This window comes from Malaclemys terrapin, chromosome 13, assembly GCF_027887155.1.
Source record: "Malaclemys terrapin pileata isolate rMalTer1 chromosome 13, rMalTer1.hap1, whole genome shotgun sequence".
NCBI lineage: Eukaryota > Metazoa > Chordata > Testudines > Emydidae > Malaclemys > Malaclemys terrapin.
In genome coordinates this window covers 41,193,458-41,214,679 of record NC_071517.1, presented here as the reverse complement: position 1 = coordinate 41,214,679, position 21,222 = coordinate 41,193,458, and the positions used below count along the sequence as shown (strand labels likewise).

The window sequence follows — 21,222 nt, the reverse complement described above, 5'->3', positions numbered from 1 at the left end:
CGGCAGCACGAAGTGACTCGCAGCCGCTGCGGGGACTCTGGCTCCAGGCTCCTGGCGAGATCCCCGAGCCCCGGCGGCTGGTGCTGGGAGCCCGGAGCCCTGGCTGCAGCCGGGAGAGGGGAATCTCCAGCAGGGCCCTTCCCGCTGCTCCCCAGGAGCCTCTCCCAGGGCAGAGCCCCCAGCCCGGCCAGGCCCCTTCCCGGCCCGGCCCCTGCCCCAGGGGGGCCCCGCTCGGAGGGAAGGTAAGAGACACCCGCCCGGCTGCAGGGGGAGGTTTGGCCCCAGGCTGCTCCCAGCGGAGCTGGCTGCGATTCCCGCCCTGGGCCCGGGAAAGCTGCCGCCAGCTCCCGGTGTGTGCGGGCAGGATCACGTTATCACCCACCCACTATCTGCTGCTTTGTTTCCCTGCCCCAGGCCTCGCTGATCTGGACGGAGGCTGCAGCTCAGGGAGATCTGAGGGGGGCAGAATGTGGCAGGGGCCAAACTGAATGCAGGGGGGGGCAGCTGGGGGTCGGGGAAGGAGAGGTGCTCAGGGCAGGCCCGGCTCTAGTTTTTTTGCAGCCCCAAGCAAAACATTTTTTGACTGTCCCCCACTCCAGCCTTGGGCTCCCCCTCTCACCAGTTCCCTCCCACACCCCCTGCCGCCCCAGCCCTGGGCTCCCCCCCCCCGAAACGTGACCTCCTCGTTCACCACACCAATCCCTGTTTACACTTGCAGTGGGGATCAAACCATTTCTCCTATTTTTATTTCACTTTAGTATAAATCTCACCCCCTCCCCCGTCCCCCGCAACCCCATCTTTAGTGCTCCAAATGCACATGGAAGGCATAGGGACTAACCCTTAAACCTTGTACCCGGAAAGGGATGGGGAGCTAGTAAAGACGGTTCAGGCAGAGGAGTGGGTGTGGGGTGCTTGGGGGCTGTACACTGGCAGAGAGGCGGGGTGTGATGTACTCACGGAGGAGGAGAGGGGGTATCAGGAGGGTTGCCGGAGAAGAGGTGCAGGGGAGGAGGGAGGTGCGGGAGGAGAGGGCTGGGGGAGGGTACAAGGGGAGAGGTGCGGGTGAAGGGAGAGTACAAGGGGAAGGGGTGCGGTGAAGGAGCGATGGGGGGAGGTACAAGAGGAGGGGCTGCGAGCGGGTTGGGGGGTACAAGGGCTGAGAGGGGCAGGCGCTGACAGCTGCTTCCCCGGCCCCCTGCAGGCAGAGCCGAGAGGACAGACACTGACCCCCTGGTGCTCGGAGCCGGGCTCTGTCTCTCCCCGCCCAGGGCAGGCAGCGCGGGGCTGAGGCGGGGGAGGTGCGCCGGCGGGCTGGGTCCGGAGGCAGGAGGCGGCAGCTCCCTGGCAGCTCGGGCTGCCCAGCCACTCGCCCTATCAGCGCGCAAGCCGGGATCCGCCCCCTGCCCAGCCCGGCGGCGCCTGCACAGCCCCCTCGGGCGGGGAAACGCCGCGCCGCCCTGGGGAGACTCAGAGCAGCAGCAGGACCCCTCCCCCCTCCCTGCATCCCGGCCCCATTTCCCTCCCCCCGCCCCGGCTCCTCACCCCCAGGCTGGGCTGCAGGTCAGGCTGCCCGGCCGCTGGAGAGCCGGAGCATCATCCCCCGGAGCTGAGCCCCTCTCTGCCGTCCAGCCTGTGCGACTCCGGCTGCCATGAGCGCCATCTAGCGACTGCAGCCAGAACTGCAGCGTCAGTTCCAGCGCAGCCTGAAAGCCTCAGTGACAGGGAACAGCTTGGTTCAGGGCCGGCTCCGGCTTTTTGCGCCCAAAGGGAAAAAAAAAGGGGGGGAGGCTGGAGTGCCGCCCCTTGGACAGTGCCGCCCTGGCTTGAAGGGGTTTCCATCCTATCCAGTGTTTACAGTTTGGTTCAATGGCTCTCAGCGCCCCCCATGGTACGGATTGTTTCAGCCCCGCTGCCTGGGACTCGGAGCCAGGGATAAGAACGTGGTACAGCTGGCGGGGGGTGAACCTAGGGTTGAGGGAGGCAAGCCCCCTACACCCAGTGTAGGGGCAGGACCCCAGCCCCTGAGAACCCCCAAGAACCTCCCCACCTGCTAAGCATGTGGCCCCAGCCTCCCCATCCCTGGATCCCACGGAGGGCATATGGCCCCAGCCAGAACCCCGGGGGCAGCCTAAGGAAAAGCCTGACCCGCTCCTCACACGGGCTGTGCACCCCACCTCCGCAGTCAGCGGTGACTCTCAGCCAGCTTGGAAAACAGACGGGTTTATTGGTCGCTGGGAACACAGCACAGAACAGAGCTTGTTAGCACAGAAATCAGAAGCAATCAGCAAAGTCCATCTGGGCGGGGAATCCAGACCCCTGAGCCCTGGGCTTTCGCCGATGAGTCCCAAACCAGGAGACTGACCCACGTCCAGCCCCCATCCTCAGTGACGCCCAGCTGCCCCTCCTCCATGCTTTCTCTCTTTCCCAGGAAAACAGGTCACCTGGCCTCCTCCTCTCTCTTTGTTCTCCCACAACTTCGGCTGGCTGCCTCCTTGCAGAGGACCGTTTTTGGCCATAGATTGCCAGGATACAGAATTTTGGCCATTCTCTGTGCCCAGGCAGCCACTCTGCAGTCACACCCACCCTCTAGAGATCTCTGCAATGATCACACACCTGTATCCCACCAGTTCAATACTTGAGTAACACGTGGGGAAACTGTGGCACACATTCAGTATTCACAGAAAACATTCAGAACATTCCCACTTCATCACACCCCTCTGAGACCAGCCCAGGGGCACGTTCTCCAGTGGCTGGAACCACTCTGACAATACCAGCCCCTGAGCCTTAGCCTCCAGGTGATGGAGAGACCTGGGGAAATGGCTGGATCCGGGCAGGGAAATGACTCTGTACAAAGGGCCCCTTTCAGGGACCAGCTGGTGAGTTTGGCCTACAAGCGGAGGGGCTCCCTGTGTCTGGGAGTCCCAGAGCTGCTGCCCTCAGTGACAGAGCCGGGTTCAACCCCCATTACCAGTGTCAGTGGCTGAGCTGCCTAAGGAGAGCAAAGGCCCACGACAATGGGGCAGTCGCTCGTTCTCCCAGGGTGAGGGAAGAAGATAAAAGGGGAGAGCGGAGAGACTTGAAGGGCAGCAGGAGCAAGAAGTGGGGAGGGAGGTTCCCAGCTCCCAGCCCTGCCCAGATCCATTCCCTGCACCCCCGGGGCAGTCAGCTCTCCTGGGAACAAGGGGAGGAGCTGAGAGAGGAAAAGCCAGTTGCTCACTCTGCTGAGCACCGCAGGACTGAGGGAGACGGGGGAGAGCTAGAGGGGTTACAATACACTGTGGGGCAGTGCCCTAAAGTGACTCCTTTGATTCTGCTCTTTTTCCAGCGTTTGGCTCAGAGATGCTGTTCTGGGGAGGTTTAGGAGGGACTTGGTGGGTTTAGTTCTAATGGGGGATGTGGGGGCCTGGCCGTGTTATACGAATAGAATAAAAACCAGCAGGATCTTATTAAGAGGGATAAGGCAAAGATGCCACATTTATTGTAAATATACTGATAAAGCAAAAGATAAAAGTAAACAATGTTGTTTGACTACTTATTTCTTATACACACACACACATATATATATATATAGAGAGAGAGAGAGAGAGATTCATTCACACAACCATTCATTCAAGTTCTGTATAGGTGTCATAGTTACCAGCCTAGAAGTTGCTCATGCCAAGTTACTGGCCAAGTATCTTGGTCATGAGGATGGAGCCAAGTCTGTGTCAGGTGCACCTGATGCCCCTGGAGGCTGGCAGCAGAACCAGAGACTCAAAGTCATCAGTCTTTAGAGTCCATTCTTATAGGAATTAATTCCTATGTTAGTCTATGGAAGCTGTTTCATCCTGCTGTTGCTGACTCAATCAGCAGATGGCACATTCCTGTCCAAAGTGGCACATTCCTGGTGGCTCCACACTGTCCAAAGTTTGTGTTTCTCATCCTTCCAGGTGATGAGGTGGATCCCAGTTTACCCTCCGGGGGTTGTCTGGTGGTCCTACTCGACACATTCTTCGGCCGATGGATACTCCTTTTCTAGACTGGCACCTCCCTAACCATTCATGTATATCAAGCATTCATCAGCATACATTCCATATCTTAACCATATTTTAATTTACTGTCTCCACCACTTTCAGGGTGTGTGCTAATTCATTTGAGACTCCCGGCCCTTTAATCACAGAGGGTGGGGGTCTGTCCTAGGAGCCATTGAATGAAGTGAAAGTCACTTAACGGCTTATAGTGTTTGTTTGCATTGTATCAATTACTTCAAGAACAAAGTCAGTTAACTTGTTTGTAAGTTTTACATAGTAGTAAAGTATCTTTCACAGGATAGATATAATCAATGGTTTCTACAGACAGTAGCTTACAAGTTTTAACAGAAGACCCAAGAGATTTTGGTACTTCGTGAAACTGTTGGATATTAAAGTGTGGGGGACAAATTATGAGGGGGTCACTGTCACTTGGGGGAATCACTGTTAATCCCTTCTTTAATATCCCTTCAGCCGGGGTGGTAATGAACTAACTGGGTTTTTTCCCAGCATGGTAGAGTCCTAGAATCTTAGCATCTGTCTGCAGAGAGAGAGCCTGGGGGAAATCAGGGGGTGACATGGACTCAAGCCCCTTCTGTAACCTCCCCCATCGCCCCTCTCGCCCCAACAGGCTGAGGAATCACGCCCACGTTTCGCTCCAGTTTGTCCCATCTTCCAGGGGACAGGGAAGGGATATGTCTGTGATGGAGCCAGCTCAGGTAGGCGATTTTTAGGGAGCTTTTGGTGGTGGGGGAGGGGTATTGTATTTCTAAACCAGGAAACACCCCGCTGGGCAGGGCTGGGAAAACTGACCAGACTCCCAGTGCTGGAGCCTGACCCCACTGGCCAGAGGCTGCTGTGAAATACGAAGGGATGCAGTTGGTATTCCTCTCCCTGTCCCCAGCTCAGAGCTCTGCTTCCCATATCAGCCTGTGGCTGGCAGGCATGTGGTAAATGAAAAGACCCTGCCCACCTCCATGTACTGTGGGGGGGACAAGGAGCTCTCACCTTTTACCCACTCCCTGAAGCCTCCTGGATGCTCTGAGCAGCGTGCGGGGAGGATTCTGCTTCTCTGTCTCTCCCTCCCATGACTAGTGGTATTGTGGGTGGGGCAGCAGGTTTTGAGTGGGGGATTCTTGTTGTTTCAGATGCTGGTGACCTTCGAGGAGGTGGCTGTGTATTTCACCCAGGGGCAGGGGGCTCTGCTGGACCCCACTCAGAGAGCCCTCTACAGGGATGTCATGTGGGAGAACTACGAGATGGTGACCTCGCTGGGTAAGGGAATTCTGGCCCCTTGGTTATTGGAAGTTGGTGTGTGGGGGGATCTGTGTGTCTGACTCTGGTCAGGTTCTTCCCTCATTACTCTCCAATGAGACCAGGGTGTCAAAACCTAAGACACATACTAAATCATCCTGACCCCCCTAGTTTGCAAGGTGGAGAATCCGTGTATTGTCCTGTCTGTGTTGTTTCTCGGTCGCTCACAGAATCCCTCTTCTCCCTCCTACTAGGGAACAGCTGCAGCCATGTAGAGGGCTCTGGGTTCCACGGGTTTAGAAATAGGCAGGGGTTTAACACTAGAGCTGGGTGTGCATCACAATTCTCCTCACCTCGCCATATGTCTGCCTCCCCCGAGGGGGTCTCAGTGACCACGTTCCCGTCCTCTTAGATTCCACATTCCCCAGCACAGTACAGGGACAGGTTCCACTCACAGAATGTCCTTTCTGACAGACGTTCTCTCAATCCTCCATGCACCCTGATCTGGTCTGATTTCACTCCCTGCACAGGATTCCCCCTTCCCAAACCAGACCTGATCACCCGGCTGGAACAAGGGGAAGAGCCGTGGGTGCCCGATCTCCAGGCCTGTGAGGAAAGAGAGATCCCGAGAGGCGCCCACACAGGTGAGGACTGACACACAAACTATCTGGGGAATGAAGGACAAATTTGAGAATCCCAAAAATGTGGTATCAATAAGTGCCCTTAGTTCCTTCCTCATTTCACCCAGGGCAGGTCTACAATCAGCAGATATGACTGACATCACTTTCCACCTCTCCTGTTACCTGCAGGAGTTTCCTTCTGAACTTTCCTTCTCTGTGAACTTTTGGGTGGGAAGTGGAGGCAGAATCCAATTGCTCCATCTGTGCAGCTTCAGGGGTTTGGGGATTTTCCTTGCTGCTATTCCTTTTAATTTCTCCCCAGCACAATGACTTCTGTCTGGATTCTCTCTCTCCCAGCAGGTGATGAGAGAGTGAGTGAGAACGAGGAGGGGAATCAACAGCAGGAAGTTCCTGGGCACGGGGAATCACAGGGGACCTCTGTGGGAAGATCTCATAAGTGCTTAGACTGTGGAAAAAGTTTCATGTGGTGGTCACACCTCATTTTACATCAGCGAATCCACACAGGAGAGAGACCCCACAAGTGCTTAATCTGTGGAAAAAGTTTCATACGGAAGTCAGACCTTGTTAAACATCTGGCAATCCACACTGGAGAGAGACCACATAAGTGCTTAGACTGTGGAAAAAGTTTCATACAGAAGTCACATCTTGTTGTACATCAGGCAATCCACACTGGAGAGAGACCCCATAAGTGCTTAATCTGTGGGAAAAGTTTCATACGGAGGTCAGCCCTTCTTATACATCAAGCAGTCCACACTGGAGAGAGACCCCATAAGTGCTTAGACTGTGGAAAAAGTTTCAAACGGAGGTCAGCCCTTCTTAAACATCATGCAATACACACAGGAGAGAAATCCCATAAATGTTTGGACTGTGGGAAAAGTTTCGCACAAAGATCAACTCTTATGGCACATAAGGCAATCCACACTGGAGAGAGACCCCATAAGTGCTTAATTTGTGGGAAAAGTTTCATACGGAGGTCAAACCTTGTTAAACATCAAGGCGTCCACACTAGGGACAGACCCCATAAGTGCTTAGACTGTGGAAAAAGTTTCATACGGAGTTCAGCCCTACTTGATCATCGGGCAATTCACACAGGAGAGAAATCCCATAAATGTTTGGACTGTGGGAAAAGTTTTGCACAAAGATCAAATCTTATGGCACATAAAGCAATCCACACTGGAGAGAGACCTCATAAGTGCTTAGACTGTGGGAAAAGTTTCATACAGAGGTCAGACCTTGTTAGACATCAAGCAGTCCACACAGGAGAGAAATCCCATAAATGTTTGGACTGTGGGAAAAGTTTCACACAAAGATCAAATCTTATGGCACATAAGGCAATCCACACTGGAGAGAGACCCCATAAATGCTTAATCTGTGGGAAAAGTTTCATACGGAGGTCAAATCTTATGGCACATCAGGCAATCCACACTGGAGAGAGATCCCATAAGTGCTTAGACTGTGGGAAAAGTTTCATACAGAGGTCAACCCTTGTTAAACATCAGATAATCCACACAGGAGAGAAATCCCATAAATGTTTGGACTGTGGGAAAAGTTTCACACAAAGATCAAATCTTCTGGCACATCAAGCAGTCCACACTGGAGAGAGACCCCATAAGTGCTTAGACTGTGGAAAAAGTTTCATACAGAGGTCAATCCTACTTAATCATCAGGCAGTCCACACTGGAGAGAGACCTCATAAGTGCTTAGACTGTGGGAAAAGTTTCATACGGAGGTCAGACCTTGTTAAACATCAAGCAGTCCACACCGGAGAGAGATCCCATAAATGCTTCAACTGTGGGAAAAGTTTCATACATAGGTCAGTTCTTGTTAAACATCAGTTAATCCACACTGGAGAGAAATCCCATAAATGTTTGGACTGTGGGAAAAGTTTCATGCAAAGATCATATCTTATGGCACATCAGACAGTCCACACTGGAGAGAGACCCCACAAGTGCTTAGATTGTGGGAAAAGTTTCATACGGAGGTCAGACCTTGTTAAACATCAAGCAGTCCACACCGGAGAGAGATCCCATAAATGCTTAAACTGTGGGAAAAGTTTCATACATAGGTCAGTTCTTGTTCGACATCAGTTAATCCACACTGGAGAGAAATCCCATAAATGTTTGGACTGTGGGAAAAGTTTCATGCAAAGATCATATCTTATGGCACATCAGACAGTCCACACTGGAGAGAGACCCCACAAGTGCTTAGATTGTGGGAAAAGTTTCATACAGAAGTCACACCTTGTTGTACATCAGGCAATCCACACTGGAGAGAGACCCCATAAGTGCTTAATCTGTGGGAAAAGTTTCATACGGAGGTCAGCCCTTCTTATACATCAAGCAGTCCACACCGGAGAGAGACCCCATAAGTGCTTAGACTGTGGAAAAAGTTTCAAACGGAGGTCAGCCCTTCTTAAACATCATGCAATACACACAGGAGAGAAATCCCATAAATGTTTGGACTGTGGGAAAAGTTTCGCACAAAGATCAACTCTTATGGCACATAAGGCAATCCACACTGGAGAGAGACCCCATAAGTGCTTAATTTGTGGGAAAAGTTTCATACGGAGGTCAACCCTACTTGATCATCAGGCAATCCACACAAGAGAGAAATCCCATAAATGTTTGGACTGTGGGAAAAGTTTCACACAAAGATCAAATCTTATGGCACATAAGGCAATCCACACTGGCGAGAGACCACATAGGTGCTTAATCTGTGAAAAAAGTTTCATATGGAGGTCAAACCTTGTTAAACATCAAGGCGTCCACACTAGGGACAGACCCCATAAGTGCTTAGACTGTGGAAAAAGTTTCATACGGAGTTCAGCCCTACTTGATCATCGGGCAGTTCACACAGGAGAGAGACCTCATAAGTGCTTAGACTGTGGGAAAAGTTTCATACAGAAGTCAGACCTTGTTAGACATCAAGCAGTCCACACCGGAGAGAGATCCCATAAGTGCTTAGACTGTGGAAAAAGTTTCATACAGAGGTCAAACCTTCTTAAACATCAGGCAATCCACACAGGAGAGAAATCGCATAAATGTTTGGACTGTGGGAAAAGTTTTGCACAAAGATCAACTCTTATGGCACATAAAGCAATCCACACTGGAGAGAGACCCCATAAATGCTTAATCTGTGGGAAAAGTTTCATACGGAGGTCAAATCTTATGGCACATCAGGCAATCCACACTGGAGAGAGATCCCATAAGTGCTTAGACTGTGGGAAAAGTTTCATACAGAGGTCAACCCTTGTTAAACATCAGATAATCCACACAGGAGAGAAATCCCATAAACGTTTGGACTGTGGGAAAAGTTTCACACAAAGATCAAATCTTATGGCACATAAGGCAATCCACACTGGAGAGAGACCCCATAAATGCTTAATCTGTGGGAAAAGTTTCATACGGAGGTCAAATCTTATGGCACATCAGGCAATCCACACTGGAGAGAGATCCCATAAGTTCTTAGACTGTGGGAAAAGTTTCATACAGAGGTCAACCCTTGTTAAACATCAGATAATCCACACAGGAGAGAAATCCCATAAATGTTTGGACTGTGGGAAAAGTTTCACACAAAGATCAAATCTTCTGGCACATCAAGCAGTCCACACTGGAGAGAGACCCCATAAGTGCTTAGACTGTGGAAAAAGTTTCATACAGAGGTCAATCCTACTTAATCATCAGGCAGTCCACACTGGAGAGAGACCTCATAAGTGCTTAGACTGTGGGAAAAGTTTCATACGGAGGTCAGACCTTGTTAAACATCAAGCAGTCCACACTGGAGAGAAATCCCATAAATGTTTGGACTGTGGGAAAAGTTTCATGCAAAGATCATATCTTATGGCACATCAGACAGTCCACACTGGAGAGAGACCCCACAAGTGCTTAGATTGTGGGAAAAGTTTCAAACAAAGATCAAATCTTCTGGCACATCAGGTAATCCACACAGGAGAGAGACCCCACAAGTGCTTAGATTGTGGGAAAAGTTTCATACGGAGGTCAGACCTTGTTAAACATCAAGCAGTCCACACCGGAGAGAGATCCCATAAATGCTTAAACTGTGGGAAAAGTTTCATACATAGGTCAGTTCTTGTTAGACATCAGTTAATCCACACTGGAGAGAAATCCCATAAATGTTTGGACTGTGGGAAAAGTTTCAGGCAAAGATCATATCTTATGGCACATCAGACAGTCCACACTGGAGAGAGACCCCACAAGTGCTTAGATTGTGGGAAAAGTTTCAAACAAAGATCAAATCTTCTGGCACATCAGGTAATCCACACAGGAGAGAGACCCCACAAGTGCTTAATCTGTGGAAAAAGTTTCCTACGGAAGTCAGACCTTGTTAAACATCTGGCAATCCACACTGGAGAGAGACCCCACAAGTGCTTAGATTGTGGGAAAAGTTTCATACGGAGGTCAGACCTTGTTAAACATCAAGCAGTCCACACCGGAGAGAGATCCCATAAATGCTTAAACTGTGGGAAAAGTTTCATACATAGGTCAGTTCTTGTTAGACATCAGTTAATCCACACTGGAGAGAAATCCCATAAATGTTTGGACTGTGGGAAAAGTTTCAGGCAAAGATCATATCTTATGGCACATCAGACAGTCCACACTGGAGAGAGACCCCACAAGTGCTTAGATTGTGGGAAAAGTTTCAAACAAAGATCAAATCTTCTGGCACATCAGGTAATCCACACAGGAGAGAGACCCCACAAGTGCTTAGACTGTGGAAAATGTTTCATATGGAGGTCCGGCCTTGTTAAACATCAAGCAATCCATACAAGAGGGAAATGTTAACATTTAGATTAAACTTGGGTGTAATAATGTCATTGTGTATATATATAGCTCTTTAAAGTTTGTGGTAAACTGTCTATGAACGGCTTCATGGATAATTAATTACCTTATGTATCAGAGAGGTTGCCGTGTTAGTCTGAATCTGTAAAAAGCAACAGAGGGTCCAGCGGCACCTTTAAGACTAACAGAAGTATTGGGAGCATAAGCTTTCGTGGGTAAGAACCTCACTTCTTCAGATGCAAGACTTGCATCTGAAGAAGTGAGGTTCTTACCCACGAAAGCTTATGCTCCCAATATTTCTGTTAGTCTTAAAGGTGCCACAGGACCCTCTGTTGCTAATTACCTTATGTTAATCCATGTAGTTTTATTACCTGTGATGTTTGTGAAGTAGGAGGTTACTTCCAAAACCTATTGTTCACCCAAGGACTGCCTGCTATCGAGAGGCTGCAAAAATGTCTATATAAACTCTTGAGACCTGATCCTTTTATCTCAGATCTTTTAAAGCTTTATTTAGGAGGCGTTTGAGTCGTAAGACTGAGATCTTCAGTCCCCTCTGGACTGCCCTGATATTGAACATTTGGATATTGGACTAGAACATGATGAAATGATACTGAAAAGGACTCTCTTCAATTCTAACGTGCCATCTCTATGGTGAAACTGACCTAAGGACTCTGTTTGCATTTGTATGTCTAATGACCTTTTAGCCAATACTGTCTATTCTTCTTTTAATAAATGGTTGTTTCATTATCAAGAATTGGCTGTAAGCGGGTATTTGGGTAAGAACTGAAGTATCATTAACTTGGTGGGTGATGTGTCTGCTTGTTTGGGATTGGTAGAAAACTGTATATGATGAAGATTTTCAGGAATTCCCATCAGAATCTCAGAGGACATTTCCCCACATCAGTTATCGTTACAGACTTGCCTCTGTTGCCTCTCTGTCAAATCAGTTATTTTGTTGCAGCATCTCCCATACCATGAAGGGTTTACAGAGCTGAATGATGCATCATGCCTGTGCCAGGCAACTTTCAGTGAAATTAGCCTGTAATTAAAATCCAAAGTCATTACCCATTAAACGTGACAGCAATTCCCTACCTTGTACTCCTGGGCAGCTTCCTCTATGGGAACCACCGTGTGAGTTCTGTGAGCCCAGGACAGATGGCAAACCAGACAGATGGGGGTTTGATCCTCTTCACAGAAGTTTCAGAGTCTCCTGGTGTTCCCCACACAACCCGTCTCCTCCTGCTCCTTTCGCTGCCTGTAAACTCAGCCGATTGGTGATTTCTACCATGTTTGCCAGCTGCATGTTCAGCCTGATGTTTCTCTGTTGCACAGTTTCTGAGGGCAGGAGACGGCTGTATCGGATCCCTCCCAGCACTGGCTGACGTGCCTGCACTGCAGAGTGACAGCTTCTGTGAAATACTGCAGACAAATGGGACATGGAGCTTCCTCCTGGAGACTTTCCTGGGGGTTCTCTATGGCCATGGCTCCCTGTGTGGAGTTGTGTGTCTAAGGTGGGATAGTCAGGCTTGGCAGAATTTTTATTTTTAAGCAATTTTATATTTATTGATTTAAACTTTCACAAAAATCTGGCCTTTAAGCATTTCATTCCAATTGTTATCAATTTAAATGTTCACAGTGGTGGGAGATTTAGGGCGGGATCAGACAATATTTGGGTCAGACAATAACTATTTAATGACAGTAGAGACAGATTCAAAAAGTTAAAGCTTCATACCCATTAAAATAGAGATTGTCAACATCACATGTCAAAATATGCAAAGGAAATATCCTTAAATCAATGTCTAATACGTTATCAGGCAGCATTGTTCTTACTGGGCCTATTGGTAAATTTCAGTTATTAGCAATGGGAGTATTTTTTCCTGGTTTGTGTGAAATCAACATTTACAGACATCAACCGATAAAAGTCTAATTCTTCCAAGTCCAGTGATATGAAACTCACAGGACAAAACCTAGGTTAAGCTGATATCAATGTTTCAAAGGCCTGATTCTCATGTACAGTAAGGCAGCTCTGGCTCAGTGTAGAGATGCGGTGTTTCCAACACTCATGATTTTATAATGAGTCTCATTGTATTTGTTGTGTTTGTTAAAGCCCCAGCTCCTGGAAGCATATTATGAGGTGAGACTCTTGGCTTTCCTTTCCTAAACAAAGGAAGTTTCTGGCTTTCTTGGTTGCAGAGAAAAACTTTAGGCTGCGCTCAGATCGCATTTTAAAGATCTGAGAAGCCAGAAGGCAAATACAGTATCTCCTCACTTAAAGTCGTCCCGGTTAATGTTTCATTGTTACGTTGCTGATCAATTAGGAAACACGCTCATTTCAAGTTGTGCAATGCTCCCTTCTAGCGTCCTTAAGCAGCCGCCTGCTTTGTCCCCTGCTTGCAGGAAGAGCAGCCCGTTACAGCTAGCTGGTGGGACCTTGGAACCAGGGTGGGCCGGCAGCGCCCCATCAGCTCCCTGCTCCCCTAAGTTCCCAGTTGCCCGGAGTTCAGCTGTCCCTCCCCCCACTGCCATGTGCTGCTCCTGCCCGCTGCCTTGGAGCTGCTCCCTGAGACTCCTGCTTGCTGTGTTGGGGGGAGGGAAGAAAGAGGGGGGGCTAATGTCAGGGCATTCCCCCCTCCCCCTTGCTCCTTCACCCCGCTTACCCCATCTTCCATAGATCAAGGGGGACACATGACAGGGCTCATGATGGAGGGAACTTCCTGGCAGCAGCTTGCTGATTAACTTAACAAGGCAGCGTACTTAAGAGTGGGTCAGCTTATTTAAAGGGGAAATGCGCCTCTCTCTCTCTCTCTCACACACACATACACACACAGTGTGTGTCTCTGTCTCTGCCATGCTGTCTCCCCTCCCTTCATTTCTGCTGCCTTGTAGAGTGTGAGAGTTAACCCTTGAGGGCTCAGCCAATTGCTCGTTCATCATTTAGCAGTAAGGCATTCCCTGGGAAATATCCCACCCTCTGACTCCTCCACCTCAACCAAGCTTCACAATAATCATCACTGTGTACCAGTATTAAATTGTTTGTTTAAAACTTTTACTGTGAATGTGTGTGTGTGTGTGTGTGTGTGTGTGTGTGTATATATATATATATATATATATATATATATATTAGTGTTTTGTCTAGTGAAAAAATATTCCCTGAACCTAACGCCTTCATTAACATTAATTCTTATGGGGAAATTGGATTCACTTAACATCGTTTCACTTAAAGTTGCATTTTACAGGAACATAACTACAATGTTAAGTGAAGAGTTCCTGTAGAAAGAATTCAACATTTATTATTATGCGTATGTTTCATAAAAGGCAATCACAGCATTTTCAGGGTCCTGACTCATAATTTTCAAAAGTTTGGGGTTAGCAATCCTGTGCCACTGAGAACTCAGGCCTTAAATCTCTATCTGCTACCCATGGGAAGCCCCTAATTTAGTGTGATCATTTATCTAAAACAGCAGAGTTAATGGAAAAGGAAATAGAGAGGCCAAGGTGTGGGAATGCGCATGGAGCTGGACTGTGGGTCCAAGCAGCAAATGAGCACAGCCCCCCCAGGATTGGCGGTGAACTAAAGAGATAAATTAGAACTTTCATTTTTTTATGTAGGTCCTTAGAGCCTTTGCTGGTGTGGAAGCAGAGAAAAGAACTGACAGAAGGGAACTGCAATGCATGATGGTTGTTAGCAAGAGTCAGGCTTCGTTAGCAAGAGACAGTCTTTGTTAGCAAGAGTCAAGCTAGCTGTGACCCTGATAACCCTGATAACGCGAGATTTGTAGAAGCGAGGATTGTGTGAGGATTGTGTGAGACGGGTGAGAAAGAGCTGTGTAAGAAGTCATTGTGACCTCAATATAGATAAGGTGTAGAAGACCTTGTGTAAATAAGGTATAGAAACTAATTGTATGTAGGCAAGAGTCAAAACAAGTAAGGAAATGAGATATCAAGATGGCCTATGTATAAACAAAATGCAGCTGTCCCTCATTATTTCTGTAATAAAAGGTATAAATGCTTGCTGTAATTAGTTACCAGAGAGAGACCTACTTGCTCTCTCCTCTGCACATGTGAGAGTTAATAATAAAGCCTCTGACTTGCTGCACCTAAACAAAAACAGTGAGAACTCAGTTTTTCTCCGACAATTTGGGGGCTCGTCCGGGATGGCAACGCCCACTGAGGCAACGGCAGCTGCTACGGATCGTTCCCCTTCGAACCCCATGGCGCCACAATAGAGGTAAGAGACCTTTTGAAATCTCTATTGGGGTGTCGGAGGAGGACTGTCCGTGGGGCCGTCTGCCCCTGTTGGGCTCACGCCATCCGAACTTATTGACTGTGCAGCAAGGTCAGATGCTGAGCGGCGTAATAGGGGAATTGTTTGCCGCCCCCTGTAAGCATATGCTAGGTGCATAGGGTTTGCACCTGTATTGAGGAGTTGTTACTGCCTCAAGAGGGGTTTTTACCGCCTCAAGTGATGCATCAAGGTACTTGGGAATAGTACCTGGAGGTACTCAGGAGTAGTACCTGGTATAAGGCCTTGGTATGTTGGGGTGTGTGTGTGTGTGTGTGTGTGTGTGTGTGTGTACACAGTGTGAATTGAGTGTTACCGGAAGACGCCCAGAGTACTCTGCGAAGTCTTTTGGCTCGTGACCAGAACTACTCTAACGCAAGCCCGGTAACTAGAGGATCTTTTAGGACATCCGACCCATGTAGGTTGACTCGGCCTGGCATCGTCCGGCGAGGAGGCTACCTGGGTCTAGGAGTGTGTGCACCCATCTTCCCTCCCCTTTTCCTCTCCGTGTGAGCCACTGACAGTCTGACCATCTCACTGGATGCAACAGAGTAAGCGGCGCTTTCTCTCTGAGATTAGCCGACGCTCTTTGCTGAAGGGAGGTGTAGGGGGTCATGGCTATCCTCGTTAGTCACTCCTGTGTGAATACCCTGTAGGGAGAGATCCTTAGTTTATGAGCCGCTAGCGCGGACAGGGCATCCTTCCCCCTTTGAGTGTGTGATTGGAAAATGGGTGGGGGACAGTCTAAGTCTTCCCTTTCACCCCCTAAGGGTACCCCAGCTTATTTCATGTACGTACATTATGGCCCGAAAACCTGCAGGTATTTAGATAATTGGAATCTTTACACGCGTGCTAATCCATCTAAACAATGTCCACTAGAAGGTACCTTTGATTTAGACAAACTTAAATACCTTAAAGAAACTCTGGCTTCACCAAAAGCCTCTGATACACAGTGGGAGCAATTTGTCTGTTGGTGGGAGGAAGCAACAAAGAGACTCCACGAGTCTCGAGTGCGGAGTCTAAAGGACTCCCAGGAAAAGTTAAAAGCTCAAGTGCAACATTTACAGCTTAAATGCAAGGCATCCAGCTGTTTACCCCCTAGAGCGATTCCTTCTGCTCCTGTGTATCCTAATCCCGTTCAAGCAATTCCTTCTGCTCCCCTTTATCCCCAATTAGTTAGATCTGACAGTGAGGAGGAAACTGCTGAGGATATTTTAGATTTCTTCAGTAACATTCAGCAGCAGCAGCAGCAGCCCGTGCTGCCTCCTCCCCCTGCACAGCCTGGGTCTGCTAACGAATCTCACCCGGCAGTGCCAGTTTCACCACCGCATGTATCAGCTGCACACATTGTTCTCTCTTCCCCTGGGAGAGAAGCCTCCTCTTCACCACAAAGAGGTGATTCTGAGCCTCCCAGTAGCTCCCCTGATTCTAATCCCTCTGAGGAAAGTACCCGTTATCTTACTAGAAGTGTGGCACATGCACTCCAGGTTCCTTTAAGAGGCCTGGAACTATTTCTCAAATGCGTACTTTTCTTGGCATGACTGGGTACTGTAGACAATGGATTTTAGGCTATGCAACAATGATTAAACCCTTACAGGATCTGACTAAGTCAGGTACCCCTGAGCCTCTTCCTTGGTCTCCAGAGGCTGAACAAGCTTTTGTTGCTATCAAGCAAAGTCTGTCCAGTGCACCAGCCCTGAGACTTCCTGATTATGCTAAACCCTTCACTCTTTTCTGTCATGAGCGTAATGTGTTTGCTTTGGCTGTATTAACGCAAAGGCACGGAGACAAACACCGTCCCATTGCTTATTACAGTACTGCCCTAGACGCTGTGGCAGCTGGATTTCCCCCTTGCCTGCATGCTGTAGCTGCAGCAGCTCTTGCTGTTCAGGTATCTGAATCTATTGTCTTAGGATCTCCTTTGATTGTTGCTGTCCCTCATGCTGTGGCTGCTCTCTTGTTAAAATCTAAGACACAGCATCTATCCACTTCTCGTCTTACAAAATATGAGCTTGTCTTGTTGTCTTCATCTCATATTACTTTGGCTCGTTGCCCTGTTCTAAATCCTGCCTCCTTGTTGCCTGGGCCCAAAGACGGAGACCCACATGACTGTGTGTCTGTGACATCGGTTCTCTCTCGTCCAAGAGATGATTTACTAGATGTGCCTTTGCAAAATCCTGATCTTATTTACTTTGTAGATGGTTCGTGCTTGCGAGATTCTAAGGGCAAATTGGTTGCTGGTTATGCTGTGTGTTCTGCACATGCTGTTATTGAAAGTGCTTTCCTTCCTTCTGTGTTTTCTGCTCAAGTGGCCGAACTTGTGGCTTTAACTCGAGCCTGCATTCTCGCTCAGGATCAAGCAGTTACAATCTATACAGACTCTCGTTATGCTTTTGGAGTGGTACATGATTATGGGTTGCTCTGGAAGTATAGAGGTTTTCTTACATCCACTGGTTCTCCTATTAAGAACAGTCTGTATGTCTCTGCTCTTTTAGATGCTCTTTTAGTGCCCAAAGCTATAGCTGTCGTGAAATGTACAGCTCACCAGACCCCTCATGATGAAGTTACCCGTGGAAATGCTTTGGCAGACTCTGCAGCCAAAGCAGCGGCCCTTTCTGCACCTCAGGCTGAATATACTTGTGCTTTGATTGAACAGCCTCCACTAGCCTCCCTTGAGGATCTGGCCAAGATCCAGGAAGCAGCACCGGCAGCTGAGAAACGTTTATGGAGTGCTAATGGCTGTATTCTACACCCTGATCATCTTTGGCGTGCCCCAGCTGGTCGCCTGGTTGCACCGAAGATGCTAATGCCCTATCTTGCTCGTGTATACCACGGAATGGCTCACGTGAGCAAAGGGGGGATGGTTGCTGCAGTTAACCGAGATTGGTGTGCATTCGGGTTCCCAGTCATTGCACATCACTACTGTCAACAATGTGTGATTTGTCAGCAGCATAACATTGGTAAAGCTGTTAAAGTTAGGCAGGCAGCTCCCCCTCCCCCTTGGGGACCTTTTGTAAATATTCAGATTGATTTTATTCAACTGTCTAAATGTTGTGGCTATGAATATGTATTGGTTTTGGTGGATGTATTTTCAAATTGGGTTGAAGCTTTTCCCTGCAGGAAAGCAGATGCCAGGACTGTTGTGAAACTTCTGCTTAAAGATTTTGTACCACGATTTGGCATCCCTGTGAGTATCAACAGTGACCGTGGAACTCATTTTACTGGACAGATTGTAAAAGAGTTATGTGCAGCTTTGCAGACTCAACACAACCTTCACTGTCCCCACCATCCGCAGTCTGCTGGGACAGTGGAACGCCAGAATGGAATTCTGAAAAATAAACTGGCCAAGATTTGTGCTGAAACAAACTTGAAGTGGCCAGATGCCCTTCCTCTGGCACTAATGAGTATGAGGGCCACTCCCAATCGAAAGACTGGACTCAGCCCTCATGAGATTCTGACAGGGCGCCCGATGAGACTACCAACTGCGCCCCCACTGACCCTAGCTCAGATGGACATTCATTTAATGGATGACACAATGCTTAAGTATTGTCAGGCACTAATGAAATGTGTTAAGTCTTTCTATACACAGGTGAAAGAAGCACTACCCAAGGATCCTGTGCAGCCCTGCCACTCGCTGGAACCAGGAGACTGGGTCTACATAAAGGTCCATCAGCGAAAGACTGCCTTGGCTCCACGCTGGAAAGGTCCTTTCCAAGTCCTGTTAACTACCAACACTGCTGTGAAGTGCCAAGGACTGCCCACCTGGACCCATGCTTCGCACTGCAAAAAGACCCCTCCGCCTGGAGAGGATTCTCCAGCTGCTGATCAGCCTATTTCTCCTGCTAACTCTGCTGTGCCTCCTGGACAGCAGGGAAAGAGGACAAGGTGAAGTGCTAGTAACCTCTCCCTTGTCCACTGACAGATCTACTGTGCCTTTGAATTCTTTTACAGGAATCACACCAGTACAGGGTGAAGTGCTAGTAACCTCTCCCCGGTATTATGGTGAATCACAACTGTTTTTGAAGAAGAAAAAAAGAAACACTCGCTCTGCTGAAACCACCAAAGTCCAGAACTTTCTAACTACAAAAGACATTAAGAACTGGCCCTGGTGGAAGAAACGAAGTATTGTTTATTGGCAAGGAGGGAACTGTGGGGAACGTTCCTGGGAATGTGGGGTCCAGTGGTGGGGTGGATTCTTTCCAGGATCAGGGCTTTGTGCTTATGGACAGATACCTTCAGGATGCACTGCCCTCCCTAATTGGCTTTCAGATGATAAATGTCAAAAACGCCTTGCCACCACAAAGACTACACCTACCACTAGTCCCTTGACCCTTGCCACCACCACTGTAACTTATCCAGATACAAACAGTACTACACATTCCAATGATGAGAAATTGGGCCAACTAGAGAAGGCCATAGGCCTTGTTTCTGGAGCACAACTAACCCAGGTACAGGCTGGAGTTGGTGAGTTACATGTTATCTCTGCCCTTAGTTCTATGACCCAGAAGTTACTGACAGAGATGGTATTGAATATCACTGAGGCTGGGAAGGCATTGCAGTGGGATCTAGCATGCTCAGAGATTCAGGATTTCTTGAATGACCAGCTAATGGCCATTCGGAATGATCTAGAGCACCAGGCTTGGCCCACTGCCCTTACAGACACGTCAGGAGTGCCATCTGACCTGTGGCCATGGAGACATACTTGGAAACTTTCTGGGTGGAAGTGTGGACGTTCTCAGTGCTCCTTCCAAGCGTATGGACCGGTACAGGGGGTGTGGGCTCCCACATACCGTATCCTGCCGGGTCCATGGGGAGGATGCATATGGGATTGGGTAATTCATCGAGACATCTGGGAAATTAGACCACCTGGTATGCCCAATCGATTTTTAGTTAGTGCTCCTAGGATTACACCTGACATTTGGATCGGGTTAGGTAACCTGTGGACATTCTGGCCATTAGAACCCCCACAGCTTCAGTGTACACGTAAACTGAAGCCAGGAGAAGTTGTCACTGTCTATGACTACGTTTGCTGGGAGGGTAGGGGACAAGGAACTACCCTGACAGGACACTTACTCTTCCAAGCTAATGATAGCTGTGTGTATGTTAATGACACCATATCACAAGACATACATTTTAATCTCACTACCACTGCAGGCAATCATATCATTTACTGGCCTGCAGATAGAGTTTTTCAAGTAGCCCTTAGGTTCCAGATACCCTTTAATTGGACTAGTTTACTATCTGATAGATTTCAAAATTTGCTTTCATTGTTACCTGAGATTCAGAAAATCTCTGAGGTACAAGGGCAAATTCACATGCTTCAAAATGTATATCAAGTAGAAAAGTATGCCTTTCACACTGCTTATAGAGTATCTACCTTATGTACTAAATATGATGTATTGTGCTTTATGACAAAGGCTGTACAACAACCCCATTATAGTATTGCTATGGGAATGTTATTGCTTGTATTGTTATTAGTTAGTTTAGGATTATGTTATTGTTGTTGTAAAAGACGTAATAATAGTAATACCTTTCATGTTCATGCTAATCATGCATTATCATTGCATCCAATCAAAACCCCTAAGGTTGAAGCATCTAATTTAGAATCTGAAGTCCAGGACTTGATGCAAATAGAGATTTGAGAATGTTTGTTGTACTAGAAGTACAAAAGGGGGGGGGTTGTGGAAGCAGAGAAAAGAACTGACAGAAGGGAACTGCAATGCATGATGGTTGTTAGCAAGAGTCAGGCTTCGTTAGCAAGAGACAGTCTTTGTTAGCAAGAGTCAAGCTAGCTGTGACCCTGATAACCCTGATAACGCGAGATTTGTAGAAGCGAGGATTGTGTGAGGATTGTGTGAGACGGGTGAGAAAGAGCTGTGTAAGAAGTCATTGTGACCTCAGTATAGATAAGGTGTAGAAGACCTTGTGTAAATAAGGTATAGAAACTAATTGTATGTAGGCAAGAGTCAAAACAAGTAAGGAAATGAGATATCAAGATGGCCTATGTATAAACAAAATGCAGCTGTCCCTCATTATTTCTGTAATAAAAGGTATAAATGCTTGCTGTAATTAGTTACCAGAGAGAGACCTACTTGCTCTCTCCTCTGCACATGTGAGAGTTAATAATAAAGCCTCTGACTTGCTGCACCTAAACAAAAACAGTGAGAACTCAGTTTTTCTCCGACACTGGAGACAAGAGGCCTGACAACAGAAACTGACCACTGCCAAGGCAGTATTGC

At 48.1% G+C, this 21,222-nt stretch overlaps 2 protein-coding genes across 2 annotated transcripts; both read left to right on the top strand.

Moving 5' to 3' along the window:
* On the top strand, window positions 1-9,180 carry LOC128847498 (zinc finger protein 585A-like; the record flags this gene model as incomplete). Its single annotated transcript, XM_054046958.1, has 5 exons — window positions 1-242; window positions 4,639-4,726; window positions 5,156-5,282; window positions 5,792-5,905; window positions 6,242-9,180. Coding segments are annotated over exons 2-5 (3,204 nt in total), but the record flags the coding sequence as incomplete, so codon positions are not given.
* Window positions 9,181-9,381: 201 nt separating this feature from the next.
* Window positions 9,382-10,907, top strand: LOC128847532 (zinc finger protein 585A-like; the record flags this gene model as incomplete). The annotated part of the gene is made up of 1 exon (XM_054047025.1): window positions 9,382-10,907. A coding segment is annotated over one exon (1,323 nt), but the record flags the coding sequence as incomplete, so codon positions are not given.
* Between the last annotated feature and the right edge of the window lie 10,315 nt (window positions 10,908-21,222).